General features: G+C 40.3%; 1 protein-coding gene across 4 annotated transcripts; it reads left to right on the top strand.

Moving 5' to 3' along the window:
• Window positions 1-329: 329 nt before the first annotated feature.
• On the top strand, window positions 330-18,389 carry pxylp1 (2-phosphoxylose phosphatase 1). Of its 4 annotated transcripts, none has more exons than XM_041995361.1 (6): window positions 330-417; window positions 2,634-2,769; window positions 8,682-8,870; window positions 11,331-11,457; window positions 16,632-16,771; window positions 16,845-18,389. In XM_041995361.1, exons 2-6 carry the CDS (start codon window positions 2,688-2,690, stop codon window positions 17,870-17,872), a joined length of 1,566 nt encoding a protein of 521 aa, XP_041851295.1. In that variant the 5' UTR covers window positions 330-417; window positions 2,634-2,687; the 3' UTR covers window positions 17,873-18,389. The 4 variants fall into 4 exon arrangements, with proteins under 4 accessions (XP_041851295.1, XP_041851297.1, XP_041851296.1 ...); XM_041995362.1 differs by lacking the exon at window positions 330-417 and adding an exon at window positions 2,515-2,538; XM_041995363.1 differs by lacking the exon at window positions 8,682-8,870.
• The last annotated feature ends 515 nt before the right edge of the window (window positions 18,390-18,904 follow it).

The following is an 18,904-nucleotide window of genomic DNA, read 5'->3' as shown; positions in this document are numbered from 1 at the left end:
ATACAGCTTTAACTTTACAGAATAGATATAGAAAATAAATATTATTTTATATAAAGGTTTTATAGTTTATCATATGTAAAATAAATAAAAAAAATAAAAGATTAAAATAAAAAAAGCAAGAAAAATTTTGTATGTTGTATAAAATCAGTCACATTTTTTTAAATCAATTATGGATAGTCAGTTTCATGTAGACAAATATAATTTTAAGTCTGTTTAAAGGTTAATTTTAACAACCCTGCTAACACTTAATTCTACATGAGCGTTTGTATTTGAGTCTTTAATTTTGAAAGTCGCCACAGGAAGAGCGGCTTGTCATCACGTGACTTGACGTTTCGGTCGCTCAGTCACCGGAGAAACGGAGCGCTGTGTTTAACTGGGAATTCCTGCTGTCTGTGGTTCTGAGTCCAGTTACTGCAGGTAGGAAACACATACCAAACATTGATCCATGAATTTACTGTGGTTTTCCTGTATTGTTTGTGTGTGATACCGGTCGTTGATGTGGCATTTTTATTCTCTGGCTCCGTCCAAAGCATAGCTACGTGTCTGCACGGTAACTTGTCTCCGGTCCTGCTTATGGAAGCAACAAGTAGAGTGAAATAAAGTCGGTAGAAGTCTCAAGGTTACGATAATAATGTTATTGGTCATCAGTGGGGAGTTTTTCTTCATTCTGGTGCCAGCGTCTGTATTGAGCCCACACACAAGATTAATAAATATAAGCTAGCTAACTGCTAGCTAACTAGTTAACTAGCAGACTAAGGATGAAATAATGTCTGCACATCAGCATCATTACAGCTCAGTTTTCTGAGAGTAATTAAATATCCAGACGGAGCAACTAAATATTCTTTGAGCAATTATCTGATTAACGCATTAAATTATTACAGCTATCCTCTACTGAGGGTACGATGGTTCTGACAGTGATGGCAGCCAACACCAGAATTTCTTCTTATGTCCAACTCCTGTCCTCATAACATGTTTAGTTGTTTGAGCGAGTAGGTGAGGTGCTTAAACTTAGTTTTATTTCTGCTCATCAATAACTGGACACATATTAAAACTGGAGTCTGGTTATATGTGAAACCGTCATTCCCAGTAAAACATCCCAGGAAGTACAGATTCAGCCACATATGCAGAGTTTTCCTCCTACAGTGGAAAGATGAGTGTGTGACTTCTCAGGGCTGGAAATAATTTTAGACCAGCTAATAGTAGGGTTTAACTTGTAGGCCTTCATTTACTCTAATTTAGTTTGTTCCTCCCACCTTTTTGATTTTCTGTCTTCTCCCCCTTACACGAACTACAGAACAAGTTTAATTTTGAATGATAAGTTCTTATCACCAGGTCACTGTGGTTCATCATGAGCCAGATTAATTACGATATAAGCATATTTAGTCATTTTATTCCAGTTTTAGTAATCCATTTCTTTAAACAACTTCACCAACGTCATGAGTGTGACCTTTAATCCAGAACCTGTTTTCTTCTGACCATGTGACCCTACCCAGCCATGTATAATCACACTGTGATTAAAATATTAGTTTATACTAGAAATATCAGACTATAATAGATTTTTTTGTCATATATGTTTATGGAGAAACATCATCGAATCTGACAATTTTCTTGACAATTACATGTTTCTTTAAAAGGTTGTATTGCAGACAAGACAAAAGATGCTCACATTAGCAAATACATAAATTAAAAAGCATCCAGTGGAAAGACATGAATACACACATAAAAGTAGACATGAATAGATTTAAAGCCAATGCTAATTTGGTGATTGTGTTCATATTATTCATTACAAGTCAGAACTTTGGAGCTTTTATTTATTTAGCATGTAAAACAAGATTCTAACAGTTACTGAACCTTTACCTTTTATTTTGTGGTAGAAAGCAGGTGGTGAAACATTCAATGGATTTCTTTCTCTGCAGCTTGATGTCCTACTTTCAGGCTGCAGAGCCGTCCTTCACAATCACACCGTGGTCGTCTTTTAATATATATATATAAAACCAAAGAAATCCGACAAGGATGAATTAATATGTTTGTTTGGAGGGAATAACTTCCTCTGCCATACTCTTCCTGTGTGAATTGCGCTGATTGTGTACAAACTCTTTTCTCAAAAGTGATGATATTATAGGAGCTTTACAATTTTTTAAAATTAATTAATCATTTAATTCTGTGATTCATTTTGAAATCAAGTTATGGTGACATCCCTAGTCATGGGCCTTTTATGCTGCCTTGCTATAAGTGGAGGACCCACCTACACAACCCACATTTTATTCAACATTGAAGTGTTACTCGATTGTAATGGAAATCTATCTAAACTGCGCAGAGTTGAGTCACGTAGATACTAGTGGAAAAAAAAGCTGTAGAAATGAGGACCACAGTGTCTATAAAGTCAGGGTGAGCAGAGTTGAAAAGCTGAAGCAGAAGTCTAAACTTCAGACAGCTAATTACAAATAAAACAAATAATAAAAGTAATGAAACTGTAAAAATATAATTGAAAGTCCCTTCAGGTAGTTGGAGTAGAACAACAGTAGAAAACTATAAAAAGTAAGTCAGAATGAAAACATTAGAATGATGAATTAAAATAAAAGTGAAACCTGCTGTAAAGAACCAAATGTCAGAATTGATTTTTCTATACTCAGGCTGCAGGAATGGGCCTCCACCTCGATGGCTGACGGCTGTGGAGCGATCACAAAATGCTGGCTCGTAACCGCTTCATCCTTCTGGTGGTGGTGGGCGGGGCCGTGGTGGCCGTCGTCAGCCTGAGTCTCCAGTTCTGTAAGTTATTAACGATCTCAGCTCAGTAGCTGTACATGTCCATCCTCTGTCTGCAGCCCTGACCCAAGACTTACGTTTAAATGTGTGAAGGGGCATCCACGTTTTTCCTCTTGTGTTTGCCTTATAGAGATCTGTAATAATAAATTGCTCCATAATAATAAATATAAAATATAAAATAAATAAACAAATAAAAAAGCTAAGTAAACCGACTTTCCGCCAAGCTCCAAAAGCAGCACTGGGTGTTGCTGGTCAGAACATCCCACTCAGTTCTTTTGGCCATTTGCATGCTGTTGGTTCTCTTGGATTCACTGTTCCTGCCAGGCACAGTGAATCCAAGGAAAGCTAAAGAAAAGGGCTTGAGCTGCGGTGGATGTGATTAGCACATCGTTCTATTGGGATTGGAAAACCAATCGGATTTTATTTCAATGTAAAATAAGAAAAAATAAGCTGCTTTAAAAAAAATAAAATAAAAAAATGAAAGATTGGATCCCTAACTGTAAGAATCAGAAGAAGTTTTATAGAAATAATAAACATGTGCCAGGATTAGACTCAGATTAATCAGGCTTGCATGCAGTATTATAGGGATGGTATGTGTTGTTCATCGGCTGAGTGAAGAAACGTCCTGATCAGGAAAGTCATAAGCAAAAATTGAGGTTGTGAAATCTTTGCTGTAACTTGTCTCTCTTGTTTCTTTGCCTTGAAAAATCTGAGGTAAATGTGTGAAAAAGAATTAATCCAACTCTTCCTCTACCCTCCTTATGTGAATGAGTTTAACCATGCCAGAGGAAGATACTGTTGAGTTAATGCTGTCATCTGCTACCCTTCATCTTTTGAGGCCATCTCAGTGTAATCTGTAGATATGTAGAGGTTTATCATTATTACATTTATCACTGTGTATATGGATTAGATTAGCTTTGACACTATTCTCGTTGTTCATGTTAAACACTTCCCTTCATTTATTACTATTTCTTTTTTATCGTCACTGCTGGAGGAGAAAGAAATGGCCTTTATTATTTATTCATTTTACTTTGAGACAGAATCAAGTCGTTATCCAGGAAAAGCACCTCATGTTTAATAGATGCTTAACTTCTCTTTTTGCTCCGTTTGGCTTCTGTTGCTCGGTACTTTTGTTAATCTGCTTCAGAGTGTGATCTCTCTTTACTCCCAATCTGTTTTTAAGAAAACGTGAAGCCACATGTTTCACTGCTTTTTGCTAATCGTTACCATGACAGACTAGCTAGTGATGATAAACAGCAAAGTAAAATCCTGCAGATTTTTGTTTCCCAGCTCCAAAACACCTGACTGAAATTAATGGGTCATTGTGAAAAAGGTGACAAGAAGGTGTTGGATCTATTTGATTTGATCCAGGTGTGTTGGAGCAGGGAAACAACTAAAACCTGCAGGATAGCAGCCTTTGAGGAAGTTGGTGCTCCTAATGGCTGTGATTAAGAGATTATGGTGTGAGCAAGGGCTGGACGGTATGGCCTCAAATCTATATTACAGTATAATCTGAAGAATGTTCAGTAACAATATATACTGCGATAAATTCTATTCTTTTGTATAGACCATTCTCAGCTTTCATCACTGGTCACATGATTTGTACGTTGGTGACGTTCGTGGGTGGCAAAAAGATAAACGAAGCAGGCATACTGCAACCGGCTTGGCTTTAACAGCTAGCTTTTCGGGTTAAAAAATCCAATGGTACATCTGTGTTGTGCCTTTGGATGTTCCAATCAACATCGCAAGAATGGGATTTTATTTTCCAGACTTTGGCTTTCTTTGAATTCCAAAGCAAAGTTTTGAAGTGATAAAACAAATTTCCTGTATTCCGTGGGGTCCAGTGGGGACCTTGTGCAGGACAAATACTCTTTTCTTTGGCACAGCACAGATGGATGGAGAAAGGTAGTGGCATATCCTTCTCACACTCATCTGCCATCAGGTGCTGATTCCACTGGTGAGACGGACACTGGTCACATTAAGGACCTTTGTATTCATCTGGAGCTAAGCTCTATGCTAGCTTCACCTCCTATGCAGTGTCAGCTGGTGGCTGGACCACTGTTGTTGGTGTGAAACTCGGTAATCATACCAGGCCACTTAACCTCAGGAAGTCCAGCTCAAAAAGTAATCCTCTGCTGTGGAGACCTGCAATGGGCAGGAATGCCCCCTGGTCCCGCGGGACTTGCCACCTTGCGGGAAATCTTGCTCGATCGGGCAGGATTAACACAGCCTTGGACGGGAGCAGGCGGTCATAGAGGCGGAGGTGCTGCCTCCCACACATGTCCTGAATGACTTGCAGAAAACGGCGCGAGACAGATTGAAGCAGATGATGAGTGGTAAGAAGGAGTTGGAGGGCGAGGTTAACTTGGTTGAAAGTAAAATAAGAGATGGCGCATACAAAGTGCAAACTAACAAAAGTGGGAAGTCAGGCATTTAATGTCGATTTTAAATTGTTGTGGATGAAGACCACAAAAAACCTTTTTAAACCTCTGTGCTGTTTGCCCAGCAGCCCTCTGTTAATAGTAGCACATGTCATGTGACCCAGGGTGGCCTGTGTGTGGGTTGTCAAAGCCTCACTTGGTGCGCTGCGCTCTGGAAAAATCACTCATAAATTGTAATTAGAAGATCATCCTCAAATTTGCATTAAAAAAACTTTGGACCCGTGGGAATCCCTCGGACGGTCAGGTGAAGGAATTTCGCGAGACCAGGCGGGAGCGTGCAGGGAAGCTTCGGGAGTGACTGGAAGTGGGTTTGAAAATCCCGTCTTGTGCAGGTCTCTTGGTGTGTGTCCAAAGTGTGTATCCCAGCTATTGGAAACCTAAGCGTGGTCCACACCGGCGACCCAGGGTGGTGATAGTGTCAGTTTCCTTGTACATGATGCTTAAGTCTGCACTGGAGTCTGTAAACAGCCCATTCATGGTCATGGCTGTTTTGGAAGGTAAATTAAATCTCTGATCACGAACATATTTTTATATCCGGTCCTTGTTAGAATGAACTCACTCCACTTTTTATTCTCCTCTTTTTCCAAGTAGACTTACCATAATCGTCTCATACTGATGACCTGCTGAAACGATGTTTGTGTCTCTGCTCTTGAACCTGCTGCTCATCTTTGGTCCATTATCATCAGATAAGATAACTTTTGTCCCAGCTGAATCAAACCATAAAAAGAAGCTTAATAAGTTTATCATTTCAAACAAACACTGATTTGAGAATAATTAATTGTATCTTAAATGATACAGCCACCACTGTATTTTGGCTGAGTTGTTCGAGCCAAAATGTTTTGTTTGTTTCTTCTTTTTATTGAAAGAAGGATTAAAATTGTGAAAAAGATTATCCATTACCCCTTCTAACCTTTCATGTCGAACATCCTACATTTGTCCTATCCTTTATGGACTATTATCACATTATCTCGCTGTGAACATCTGGACATTTGGATATGTCTGATGTTCTTATCTGTTTTATGGTTTTTATAGTTTCTTCTGGGTTTTAGTATTTTGATTATGTACAGCACTTTGTTTCAACTGTGGTTGTTTTAAAGTGCTTTATAGATAAAGTTGGTATGGACTGAATTGTTCACTTTTGTTTCTCTATGAGCTTGTGTTATATTGTACCCCGCTGTCCATAATTAACTAGTCTAGTAATAAATTAAATAGTCTGTTATTGAGGAGTCTCTTACTTGGCTGTATCTCTGAATTGTTCAGCCTCTCGTCACACTTCACATTGATCCAAATTTGTGTTTGAGGTAAAGTGCAACATAAAAACAGGTCAGTAATTCAAATGTTTAAGAGCAAATAATGTGTAAGCAACTGTTGGACAAAAATCAAAGAAAATGAATAAATGAAACATTTCAGTCTGGCTTTCACCAGAAACAGCTCAGACAGCCTCCTCTGGGTTGCCAATGATCTTTGAATGTAGTCAAATTTCCCTTGTAGTTCTTCTAGACTTTTATTGATGCCGATCCTCTTGCCTTACTTCTGGTCAAATTGGTCACAACACTGTCCCCACCAGGTACGAAAAATGGAAAGGGTGCCCTGTCTGACCTGACCCGTCCTACTTTTTTGGGACACTTCTGTTGGAGTACCAATCAAAGCGTGGAGCTTGACACGCTGCAACCTGTTGATTGGCTAAAAAAGTAGTCACTTCCCGTGCGACCTGGCATACAAACAAAGTAGGAATGGCTCCTTGTTGAGAGCAAGAGATTTTCTTTTTTGTTGATTCAATCTCTGTTTCAAATGGCGTTACGAAGCACCGCCAAGAAGAAAGAACACAAACTGCTGGGTGACCGGTTCTGCTTTAAGGAAGGCGTTGTGCTTCGATGGCGTTATGCTATTACACAGATGAGGCATCTTTCGCTATCTGGCTGATATTGAGCTTCTCAGGTAAGGTTACGATTTAAAAATACAGTTTAAAAACCACATCTGCACCCTAACCGTCCCCACCTGCACCCATTGGTGGAAACAAGGCTAAAGGTTGAAAATATACTTGATAATTTTTTTTACTTTTTTGTCATAATCCTAAAATGAACCAGAAGCAAATATCTTGTCACCTTTTTTGTTATTTTTATACCCTACAAATTCAGCAACTTTATCCAGTCCGAGCTGCCTAATGCGCCCCCTAGTGGAAACCCCCGGTAACAAACGTAGTACACAAGCATGGGAACAATCACTTTCACACGGAGTTGGTTGAAAATGCAAACGCAATGTTTAAAACCAAGCATATTCCTGGCCTAAGAAGTGTGTATGATTTTATTTTATTTAAATTTTGTGTGTGTGTTTGAATGTGGTTTGTAGTGTAGAAGTTCTTAAAATGGTTAAAAAACTAAAATGGCTATAAATAGAGTCCATTACCAGTAACCTCCAGTGTGCTTTGTGCAGTATGCTCTTTGTGGCGCCACAAAGGCCTGATTGTGTAGAGAAGTTTGTGCAGACTGATGGGTGGCTGAGGAGCTAGAGGGGGGGGCTGTGTATGAGGCACATAGAAGGGGGGGTCAGGTTAAGGTAATGAATGAGCTCCAGTGTTTGCAGTCAGACCTTCAGCTGCCCAGCAACACTTAAAATGTTCTCCACTGTTGCTGTGCAGCTTCTCGTCATCTCTGGTGAGTTTGTGTGATCATGTTTTCTGTTCAGATTGAAAACTTCTTTCCTAATTTATTTCTTTTTATTGAAGATGTGACTATGTGGGATTTCCCTCTCATTAAACCTGAAACCCGTCTGGTTTACATGGAAATCTGAGTTCTAGATGGGAAAAGAATCTGCCTGGTTTGGGTTTTGTTAGTTTTTTCCCAGTCAGTAAACTTTCTTTATGCAACTTATTGAAATGTAAGATGTGTTTTCCATTCTTAGATGTTATGTAGTAGCTAGTGCCTCATCCAGTATATGGTGGGACCACACTGATGAATGTTGGTAAGAGTAAAGCAAACAGCAAAATTTGCTGCAGGAATCTCAGGAGTGGGATTTTCTAAAAAAAACAAACATAAAACTGGAAACTAGTAGTTCTACACGTACTGACCTCTAATGATTTTATATATGTAGATGTAGAAAAAATACATTAAAGATCAGAACCACTAGTTTCCAGCTTTGTTTGTTTTGTTTTGTTTTGTTTAGCCTTTTTTGTAATTAACTTTTCACACCCCTTCCCAAATTTATCTAATCTGTCTGCATTTATAGAAAACCTGAGCATCATGTGAACATACTGAGGTGTCGTGCAGTCCTGTTCCTCTGCTGCTCCATCAACTGTCCTTTTTCTACATGAAAATCTTTATATTCATCAGATTTTAGCTCATCACAGTCAGAGTTCCTGCTTTGGTTCAGACTGGTGGAACTTCACTACTGAATGGGTTTTCTTCCATCCTTTACCTCGTTTTTCTCTCTTCTTAGCTCTTCATGTGTTCACTGCATTTTCATGTCTTTCCACAGTGAACCTAATTCCTGCCACTTCCATGGTGGAGCAGCAGTCATTCCTGGCTGCCGATGAAGGAACTGGGGTGGTTCTGGGAAAGGGTAGAAAAAGGGTGTTCCCAGTGCCTCACACTCAAGAACCCGACCCTTTATTTGAGGCTTACGGCTACTGCAACATGCCAAACCAAACCGAACAGGCCTGGGAGGGTGAGACCTTCATTTAACATTATAACTCTATCACTAAGACTTTTTTTTTTTTTCTTTTTGTTATTTATTTATTTTTGCTGATCAGTTCTTCCACTGTCAGAATCAGAACCAGATTTTCTAGACAAAGTCTAAATATTTGAGTAATGATGTGAGGGGAATAGGGAGACTAATGAATAGTACCCAACCCTCTATCAACACAGTGATTCTCAACCTTTTTGAGCCATGATCTTCAAGGTAATATAGGTTGGTGTTTACGGGGATCATCCTGCTGCGAAACTATAAGAATCTACATAAATAATAAACAAATAAGTACGATAAGTTTTGGTAGATTCGGTTCTCCACTGTGACAAAGCACCTACAAGCCCATAATCAACTTCTCTCACTGAGATAATCCCAAATTTGGATTTTTAACCTAGCATGAGTAATGACTTTGTTGTTAATACATAAATGTGTTAAAAATGTCTTAATACAACTGATTGTCTTTGGATGGATTTTTTTCATTAGGGCTGTTAAAATCAAATTTATTTGATAAATTCATATATTTTTTTGAATGATATGGCAATCTCTAAAATTATCTTTGGACCCCCTAGTTGGAGGAGGGCAGAATTAACAGACTTGTATTCTGGATCTGTGGCTCCCTTCTTGAGTCTCAGAACCTTAGTGCTTTCTGGTGAACCGGCCCACGTTCACACTAGTTTAAGCAGAACCAAAGTGGGAGGACTTCACTATGGGGAAGTAAACATTAACAGTTTAGGGAGAGGTCTTGAAAGTTGATGGTTAAAGCTTGTTACCTCTGTGAGAAGCAAGAACTCTGTGTTTATGTGCAATAAACTATTGACCCAGTGAATTCCTGCTTAACAAGAAACTTCGTCCGTGACAGGGCGTAGTTGTGCATGCAGCGGTGTCCGTGTCTTTATTTACTATGCGTTGTATTGATTTTCGTACTTTCTCATTACCTCTATCAGCTGTTAATTAAAGCTATCTAACTAAAGTTCAGCCTCATATCAGGGAAAATGTGGAAGTGACAACTTTCCACTTCATGTTTTTCCCCTTGAACCACGACCATCTCAAATGTCCTACCAATCACACAATACTTCTCGAAGCCCTACATGAAGAAGGGTCTGCTCGGCTGATGCGTCGAGAACAAGCCGCAAGATGTCCCTAACCACGTCCACAAGAACAAAATGACGCCATTTTGTTCTCATGACCTTGAGAACAAGAAAAAAGTTCTTGCTTCTTGCAGAGTATGTGACAAGATTAAGTCTTCAGGGTCCATTAAATCCTACATTTTAACCGAGCTGCCTGTCTGAATATGCAAAACCTAAATATTGCAATAAAAAACTGGTAATGGAAACACCTAAATTTATAAAAACTTCTCAAATATTGCACAAACGTTTTTACGCTCTCATGAGGTGGTTTTCAGATGTGTCGATATAGAAGTATATAGAGATGGTGCCATATGAGTAGATGCAGGAAGAGACAGAAATCTTTTCATTAATAATTAAAGAAAAAACAAGAAAAAATACAACTGCCATCCTTGATAGCAAGCAACAACGAAATGTAGAGTTTCACAAAGAATTACAAATCTCCATTATCCTCAAAGCGGAGTCTCACAAGACGAGATTTTACGAGGATAACAGCTAATGCACTAAACACCATTCAGCGGAAACACCTGCAAATTACAATTGCACTTTATCAGAATTTTAGAAATTTTGCGAAAAACTGTAATGAAAACGTAGCTATAGTCGGTAGAAGAAACGGCATTTATTTAAATTTATATGGTCTTATTTATTTTCACTATTGAAGTATTACTTTTGTCCCAAACAAGCAGCTGTTCTGTTAAAAGACAGCTGGAAGTTAAAGCTAGCTGGATGTTTTTCCTTTGTGTCTAAATTCTCTACTCAGGTTAAAAAAAAAATTTCAAAACCATTTTTATGATGTAGTTTTCAGAAAGAAGCCTCCCACGTCCAGGTAGAGGTCCTGTAGCTGTTTCCATTTGTTTTCTCTGAGGGAAATCCAGAGTTAATATGTAGGATTTATCTATTCTTTACACAGCAGAGGGGTTGTAGATGAAATTTACTTTACTTTGTTCTAATATTTTATGTTGGCATGGAAAGTTAGAAATAAATCAATCTTAAAGACCTATAAAAAGAGTTCAACATTATAGTGTTGGGAAATTCATTTACGCATAATAATCATGATAATCGTAAATTTGTAATTTCTTTGACAATAATCGTACCAAGAAAATCTGTAATCGTGAAATCCCTGTTAAACTAAAACTAAAATGGTTGCCAATAACAACGCTAATTAAAAGAAGCACGTTGTAGCTTTCATTGTTTAATTTGCATTCTTAGATAGCAAATACATATTTTCTTGCAGAAGAGAAAATGTTTTTAGATATTGACATATCAGTTTTTTCAGCTACAAAGTTGTTTTTGCTGATGAGACTTTTTCTGACAGGTCACAGTCCTGCAGACTACAGGCTCCTGTCTGTCCAGGTGATGATTCGCCATGGTGATCGATATCAGCTTTACTCCATCCCCAAGACCAGGAGGCCGGCCATCGCCTGCAGTCTGTCGACCAGCAGGTGAACTCATAAAAATGAATAGATTCATTAAAAAAATATGGACATATTTCCAGGGACATTATGGTTCAGCCGGACAGAAGTATGACGGTTGTGATGTAGATGTGTCGTCATGTCATTTGATCTGTTCTGTCAGAACTGCAGGTAAAATGTGAGAATGAGTCACGTCCAGAATTTAATCTGCAACAGTCTAAAGTCCAGAAGTTACCCACACAGATCAGATCACACTGCAGGGGTCGGCCAAGTTATACAAGCTGCAGTTTAAACTGCCACGCTAACACGTTAACATCACAGAACCAGAACACGAGAACATGTTTACCTTGTCTGCAGTTTGGTCTCAGACAATTCCTCCTGATCCCGTCACACGTGGAACCAGCTCAGTTTAGTGAAGCCATGTGATGAAACATGTTTCTTTAACCATTTCTTGAACACTGCCATTTGTCTGAATCTGACTTCATGTTCTGGCTCAGATGTGATGTCCAGGGTTTAAAGTATTCTTGGACCGTGCTAGATCTTTAGTGTGCAGAGTTTTTGTGGCACCAAGAACGAAATGAGACAATTTCATAACTTGATGTGCGCTCTAATGTGGACTATTGTCACGCTGAGTTAATCTACCAGTGGTAAGAGAGGCATACTGCTCTACTCTGAAAAGCATTACTAACCAATCAGAAGTTGAGCAGGGCTTTGGAAAAGGTGGAGTTGAGATTCAGCTGCAGTTTAGATCTACGCTATCAGCTGTTTGGATACGATGGAGCAGAGACGTTGGTGAATACTGCAGCTGTAAACGTTGATTTACCGGTCGATGTATGTTCCTTCTCTCACCTATGGTCACCATCTGTGTTAGTGACCGAACAGGGCTTGAAATACCACCAGTGTGTGCATGTAAAGTTGGAGCAGTGCACTTAATTTTCGTCATGTGCACCAGTTCACCTTTACTCAAATACTATGTATCTCAAACCCTGCAGAAAGAACAGGAATGTAAATACAAGCAGCTGAAATGAGTTTCCTCTGCAGGGTGTCTGGACTCTTCCTTAGAGAGGGTGAGAAGCTTGTCCAGGAGGGGTTCACAGTAGAACTGCTGCTCCTCCAGATCTGGAGGAGCCAGATGAGGTGACTCGGGCATCTGGTTAGGATGCCTCCTGGACACCTCCCAGGTGAAGCCATGTCCCACTGAGAGGAAGTCCAGGGAAAGACCCAGGACATATGGGAGACATTATGTTTTATGGCTGGCTTGGGAACATCGGTGAGAGGGAAGTCTGGGCTTCCCTGCTTTTGCAGCTACTCCTGTGACTCAACCTCAGATAAGTGGTAGAAAATGGATGGATGTAAAAAAGAAAAGGTCTCACTTGTTTTCTGTGATAAGAGGCTTAAAAAATATATTTGAAATCCATTGACTAAGTGAGGACCTGTGAGAACAGAAAGGACTTGAACACTTGAACATCTGTTTTTCTTTTGTGCAGATGGATGCACACAAACTCTCATATCTAAAGCAGTGTTTTGATGGTTTTATCTGCTTTAATTTGAGCAGCTCTGTGAAGCAGCAGCTGCAGAGGATGTTGGTGGATGAAACTGACACACACGCTTTATCTTTCATTTATTATGCTCTCTGAGTCTCGGATCACTTTGCTGCTTGTTCATGAGTTCCTGCTTATAAAAAGCCAGCTTTTCTCTGGGAATATATATTAACTTCACTTTATACAAACCCTGCATGTGAATACTCTTAAAAAAAGAGAGAAATGGATCAAATCCTTCAGATAAGTCCATATGGTTATTAAATTTCCAGGGATGAATCCCCTTTTATAGGCCATGTACATGAGTTCAGGTTTTACTGGTGACTTTAATTCTCTTTAAAGCTTTCACTGCAGCCACGTCAGCTTTGCACATCTGGATAGAACACAGTCATCTTCACAGCTGGTACAGTGTGTACACAGCACAGATCTGTGATTTATATCTGGTAATCATTTTTATTGTCCTTTATCTGTAAGCTGCATGGAGGTCAGAGAGGAGCCTCTGATGGTGAGGCTTGATGTTTGGTTTGTTTGTATGAGAAACTGAAACTAAAAGCAATACTGTGGAGCATCACTCAGCTTACAACTTGAATATCTCACCTACTTCTGGTTTCTGTTTCTGCTGCATCTTCTACTTCTTTACTTTTTTTTGTACGGTTCCTCTTCTTCTTCTGCTGTGTCTTCTTCCTCTCCTTCTTATTTGTTTTTACTGTCATGTTGTGTTATGTAAAATTTGAATAGTTCCCGGGCTGGTAACTGAGAGGAACCACTGTGGGTCCCTGAACAAGGCCCTTATTCCTCAACTGCTCCCCGGCCGCTGGAATCTGGCCTGGCAGCCCACTGCTCATGGTGTAACTAGGATGGGTTAAAATGCAGTGAAGGAATTTCACAACTGGGATTAATAAAGTATAATAATATTAATAAGAAAACAATGTTTATGGACATTTCTCAGCTCAGATTTTCTAAAATTAAATCAGCTGTGTGATTTTCTCCCTTCATAAGGTCTGAATGTACATAATCATGAATATTAATCGAGTGACGGGACTTCCGCTGAGAACTAAGTCACATTTCTATTCTGTGTTGTAATCAGAGCCTCTCTACTGTATCGTGACATCCAGCTGAAAAGACAGAGAAATCCTTCCCTGTTAATCCCTAATTTATAATCCTGTCGTTTTTTTATCTCTCCATCCCCTCCTTTCACACTGACCTTTCTCTGTGTCATCCTGATAATAATTTCCTCTCAGTGTGAACCTAATGAAGACTTTTGTTCACACCACCGTCTCCACTCCCTTCATCCATCCATCCATCCCTCCCTCCCTCCCTCCCTCTATACTGCTTTGTCCAGTGAAGGGTCACGGGGCAGCTGGAGCCTAACCCAGCATTTAGCAGGTGAGAGGCAGGGTACACCCTTGACAGGTCACCAGTCCATCGCAGCTCCCTGAATCCATCCATCCATTTTCTACAGCCTCTTAATCCAGTTCTGGGTCGACAGAGCATATCCTAGCTGCTATTCGGGGGTACACCTGGAACAGGTATGACAGAGGGTCGAGCTGTTTGTTCCTGAAACATTGACTGATCACTATGGAAACTGTTTGTGTGTCTGGATCTCCCCTCATCTGCTGCACCCCCCACAGATTTTTAATACTAAATTATAATCTTCAGTCATCTGTAATCTATCGGATCATTGACGGCTCCTCTTGCATCCCTCCTGCAGGCTGCTTGTTCTATCTCCATCCCCACCTTTCTCTCCCACACATACTGAGCAGTACTGCTGGAGACACCTGGTGGTGAATGTTGGCATGACAACCACATGTAATCTCAGTATAATCTCAGATCCAGCAGATCTTCATTCTCCAGCGACTCCTTGTTGTATCATTTTAAGTTTTTTCCATGAATAAACCTCTCGTGGCTTTAATGATGCACGGGGCTTGTTTCAGCATCACCGCCTGTTATTTATTGATCCCACTAAAACAGTTTCAGCCTCTCAAAACAGCCAGTCAGTGTTTCCAAATATCAGCTGCTGTTTAAAATCATATTTAAACTAAAGGGGTGATTTTAAGATGTTTTTTGCAGAAAAATCATACAAACTCAGGGTACACCAGATGGAGGTTCAAATGTGTTGAAGAGACGTAAAAGTGGAGGCTTTCTAACTGTGTAAATCTTAACTAGAACCAACTTAGAGCCAAGCCTGATCCAGTACTGGATCCATTTTATTGGAAAAAAACGGCATGTCGGTGTACAAACAGCTTTTGTGAGAGGACATTAAGTAAGAGTGGTATGGGAATTCCACTATCTAGATGACTTACTTAAAACAAGAAGTTAATAGTTACACTGAAATCACAAATCACCCCCAGGACCTGACAGGCCTCTCACCCCAATTAAAGACAACTCAGATTTTAACAAATATTTATTGTGAACTAACTTGTATTTTGCCCAAGTGAATGTGGTATGTAATGTACTTTTACCTGCTGTTATATGATGGTTCTCTATCAACACCACCATGTTCTAGATCATAATGCAGCATCATCTCACCAAATGCCTACCAGGGTGATCCTATCTCTCTGTAAAAACTCTATATTTTATAAAAAGGATGTAAAAATCATAAAACCACCAGATGTGATGACTCCCCCACAGTGCACCATAGGGGAGGAAATTCTGAACCAGTTATGTTGTAACGTTCTGTTCTATGACAAAGTCATTCTAACGTCTTCATTCTTCTGTGCAGAGTTGGTGCTGATGAAGCTGCAGATTTGGCTCACAGCAAGTTGTCCTTGTTATAAGTGGAGCGTTTGTGCAGCAGTGATTAAGACATGCAGTGTAGTCATCCTAAATAAACAACTGTTTATAAAAGAATAAATTGTCTGCTTGCTTTTACATTAGACGACCACTTAAGTTGTTATATTCAGTTAAATTTTTTTTTAAATCAGCATTTTTATTTTTGACTCATTTTCAAGTTTTACAAAGGCCCATTTTTTCCAGTCTGTGCCCCCATATGGCCCCCACTTATCCAAAACGTTATAGACTGCTTTGAGCTGATAAAAGACAAAAGCTGGTTCATTTTCTGTGTTAGTGATTTGGATTCTCATGTAAAGTTCATTTTAATGTTAAGATTAAAGTATTACCATTTGATAGGTTAGCATAGTCGTTGCTAGCTTGCTGAGGTCCCCCGTTTTTAAGGGTGTGTTCACAACAGGATAATATGGAGGACACAGTTAGACGAGGAATTGAGAAAAACGTTACACCTTCGTTTTGTTTGGTTTGCTTTCAAACTGCCCTTTATTTAATGGGGCCAAACCACCTGAACAAAATCATGCAGCTACAACTGCTCACTGGAGGTGATGTGGAGGTGACGGCTAGTTCACCACAAGTAAACATTGGAGTAACACCAAGTTTATTCAGTCTTGGGGTTTTTGTTTTTACTTTGGTGTTCAAACCTTGTGCAGTTTTCACCAGAATCTGTCCAGTATGAGCAGCAGGAGCGAAAAATCCAACATGCTGCAGAACAACCTTCTACTGTACATCACTTCGCCTCTTTGGTTCAGTCAATGATGTGTTTCCAAACTGCTTTTAAAGCCAGAAAGTGGGAAAATGGGGTAAAGGGTTTTTCAAAGCATCTATGGTTCTGTGTATCACACCTTTGTATCAATGTCTGATTCCTCCTCCACTCAGGCAACCATCCCACCCACTGCTGAAGTCCTTCATCAGTCACATGGAGCACGCGAGTCGTGGTCACTGGGAGTCCCCGCTGGGTTCTGTTCCCCGTCTGCCGAACCACAGTTCCTGTGAGACGGGAGAACTTACACAGACAGGTACCGAGCTGCAACAACTGGTAACTAAAACAAAAGATTGCATAACAAACGTCCTGTTTGTGTTCTCTTGCAGGTGTGGTGCAGCACCTTCGCAACGGGCAGATCCTCCATCATGCTTACAAACGGCACAATCTTCTCCCCTCTGATTGGTCCCCTCGTCAGGTTTGGGTGGAGACTACGAGTAAGAGTCGCACTCTCCAGAGCGGGCTAGCGTTTCTGTACGGCTTCCTCCCGGACTTTGAGTGGACCAAGCTAACGGTACGTCATCAGTGGAGCACGCTGTTCTGCGGCTCAGCGTGCGACTGCCCGGCCAGGAACAGATACTTAGAGGACGAGCAGAAGAGGCAGTATCGGCTTCGAGTGGCTGACACCAACCTGGACCGGACTTACGCTGACATGGCGCGCACTTTGGGCCTTCTGACCCGCCAGCTCCGAGCTGCAAACCCTGTAGACTCGCTGTTGTGCCACCTGTGTCATGGCCTTCCTTTCCCCTGTGCTTCTGCTGGAGATGGTGGTGCTGGCGGGTGTCTGACGATGGCGCAGCTAGGTGTTATTCGCCAGCAGCAGCTGGATGACGAGGTGGATCGTAGAAGAGTGGGACTGTATCGTAAATATGCCATCACGGCTATGTACCCCTACCTAAATCGAACTGTTGCCAAGATGGAGCGGATTGCTAAGAGCAGCGAGGCTGGGAGTCACCCTCGTGCAGGTGGTGAGGAGATCTTCACCCTTTCTTCAGCACATGATGTCACGATGGCCCCGCTGCTCAGTGCCCTCGGATTAGAGGACGCCAGTTTTCCACGTTTCGCAGCGAGACTAGTTTTTGAATTATGGAAGAGCCCTCCAGTGATGGAGAGGCAGGTAAAGACGAGGGCTGAGAAAGCTGAGCAGTCGAATCTGAAAGATGGAGAAGTGTTCATCAGGGTGCTGTACAACGGTGAAGATGTGACCTTTCACACCACCTTCTGCCGCTACCACAACCGCCACTTCAGCCGGCCGCTCTGCCCTCTGAAAAACTTCCTCACCTTCGTCAGGAGAGACATGTTCAGTGTTGTCAATGCCACTTCCTACAAGGAGTCCTGTTACAGGCGTCCTGCTTGATACGAGGATGCTCAGCCGTCCAATGGTTGGACTTCCACCACTTTAACTCATCTTCCTCTTTTTGAGAGGGAGCGCCTCATCGTGTCTTAGTTGTACATATGTTTTAAAAAAATCCTTCACATTCCCACATTCTTCATGTTTTTTAAGTGCATCTGTGATCAATGCATAACTCCTGGGAAGTTGTACAGCACTTCGCCACTTTATTCCTACATTTCATTGCTCCATGAAACTAATATAACTTCACTGCTAAATCCCTGCAGGAAAAGGGAAATATGATGTTGGATTATTCACTCCTCTGAAACATCCTGTGTGAAAAGTCAGTTTAGGTTGGGCCACACTGCTCTGTCTGGCTCATTGTTATGTTTGAGCAGTTAGTGTTTTTATCTGAGGATTTTAGCGTTACGATTGATGAACTCTACTTCAGTATTTTTCACTTTATCTAAAAAGGTTAATTTTAAAAAACGTCTTTATACTGTAAAGGAAATTCACACTGAAATAAATTCTGATTCCAGAAGTATTCATTTGGTTGTGACTGGTTTACTGAGGCTGTCTGCAGCAGACACATGATGAATTTATTAATCTGTTTGAGTCATTAAAAAGTACAGAACTTTTTCATGGCAAAGATGGCACATAGTACAAATAGAAGAAAGTTTCCAGCTTGCCTAAAATAAATGACTACATCTCTTTGAAATTATGCCGCTGTAGCTCCAAACCTCCATCACCATCATCATACTACAATATGAGAAGATTATCTCTGCAAAGAACAGTAATAAAGTGAAAGTGAAACACAACAAAATTAGAGGTTTTGGTACAGACAGCTCAAAAACGGTCTCCAAAATTGTCATTTTACTCCAGTTTGGTACCATCTGTTCCCAAATTGGGGGATATCAGTTTTTAAAAGAGTAACAAAAATTTCCCTGAAAAGAATATGCCAGTTTAAAACATGACATAAAGTCCAATTTAGTTTAATTATAATTATGAATCCAATGTAGCATTATCCTGTTGTTATCCAATTCAGTCCATCCATCCATC

Source organism: Melanotaenia boesemani, chromosome 9, assembly GCF_017639745.1.
Source record: "Melanotaenia boesemani isolate fMelBoe1 chromosome 9, fMelBoe1.pri, whole genome shotgun sequence".
In the NCBI taxonomy this organism is placed as follows: domain Eukaryota; kingdom Metazoa; phylum Chordata; class Actinopteri; order Atheriniformes; family Melanotaeniidae; genus Melanotaenia; species Melanotaenia boesemani.
This window is presented reverse-complemented; position numbering and strand designations above follow the sequence as displayed.

What these genes read in the sequence shown, in the direction of transcription:
- pxylp1 (XM_041995360.1), top strand. Translation starts at nt 7,771, where the DNA reads ATGAGCTCCAGTGTTTGCAGTCAGACCTTCAGCTGCCCAGCAACACTT. An exon ending in AACCGAACAGGCCTGGGAGG is followed by an intron (nt 8,871 to 11,330) that starts GTGAGACCTTCA and finishes TTTTTCTGACAG; the next exon opens with GTCACAGTCCTGCAGACTAC. An exon ending in GGGAGAACTTACACAGACAG is followed by an intron (nt 16,772 to 16,844) that starts GTACCGAGCTGC and finishes GTTCTCTTGCAG; the next exon opens with GTGTGGTGCAGCACCTTCGC.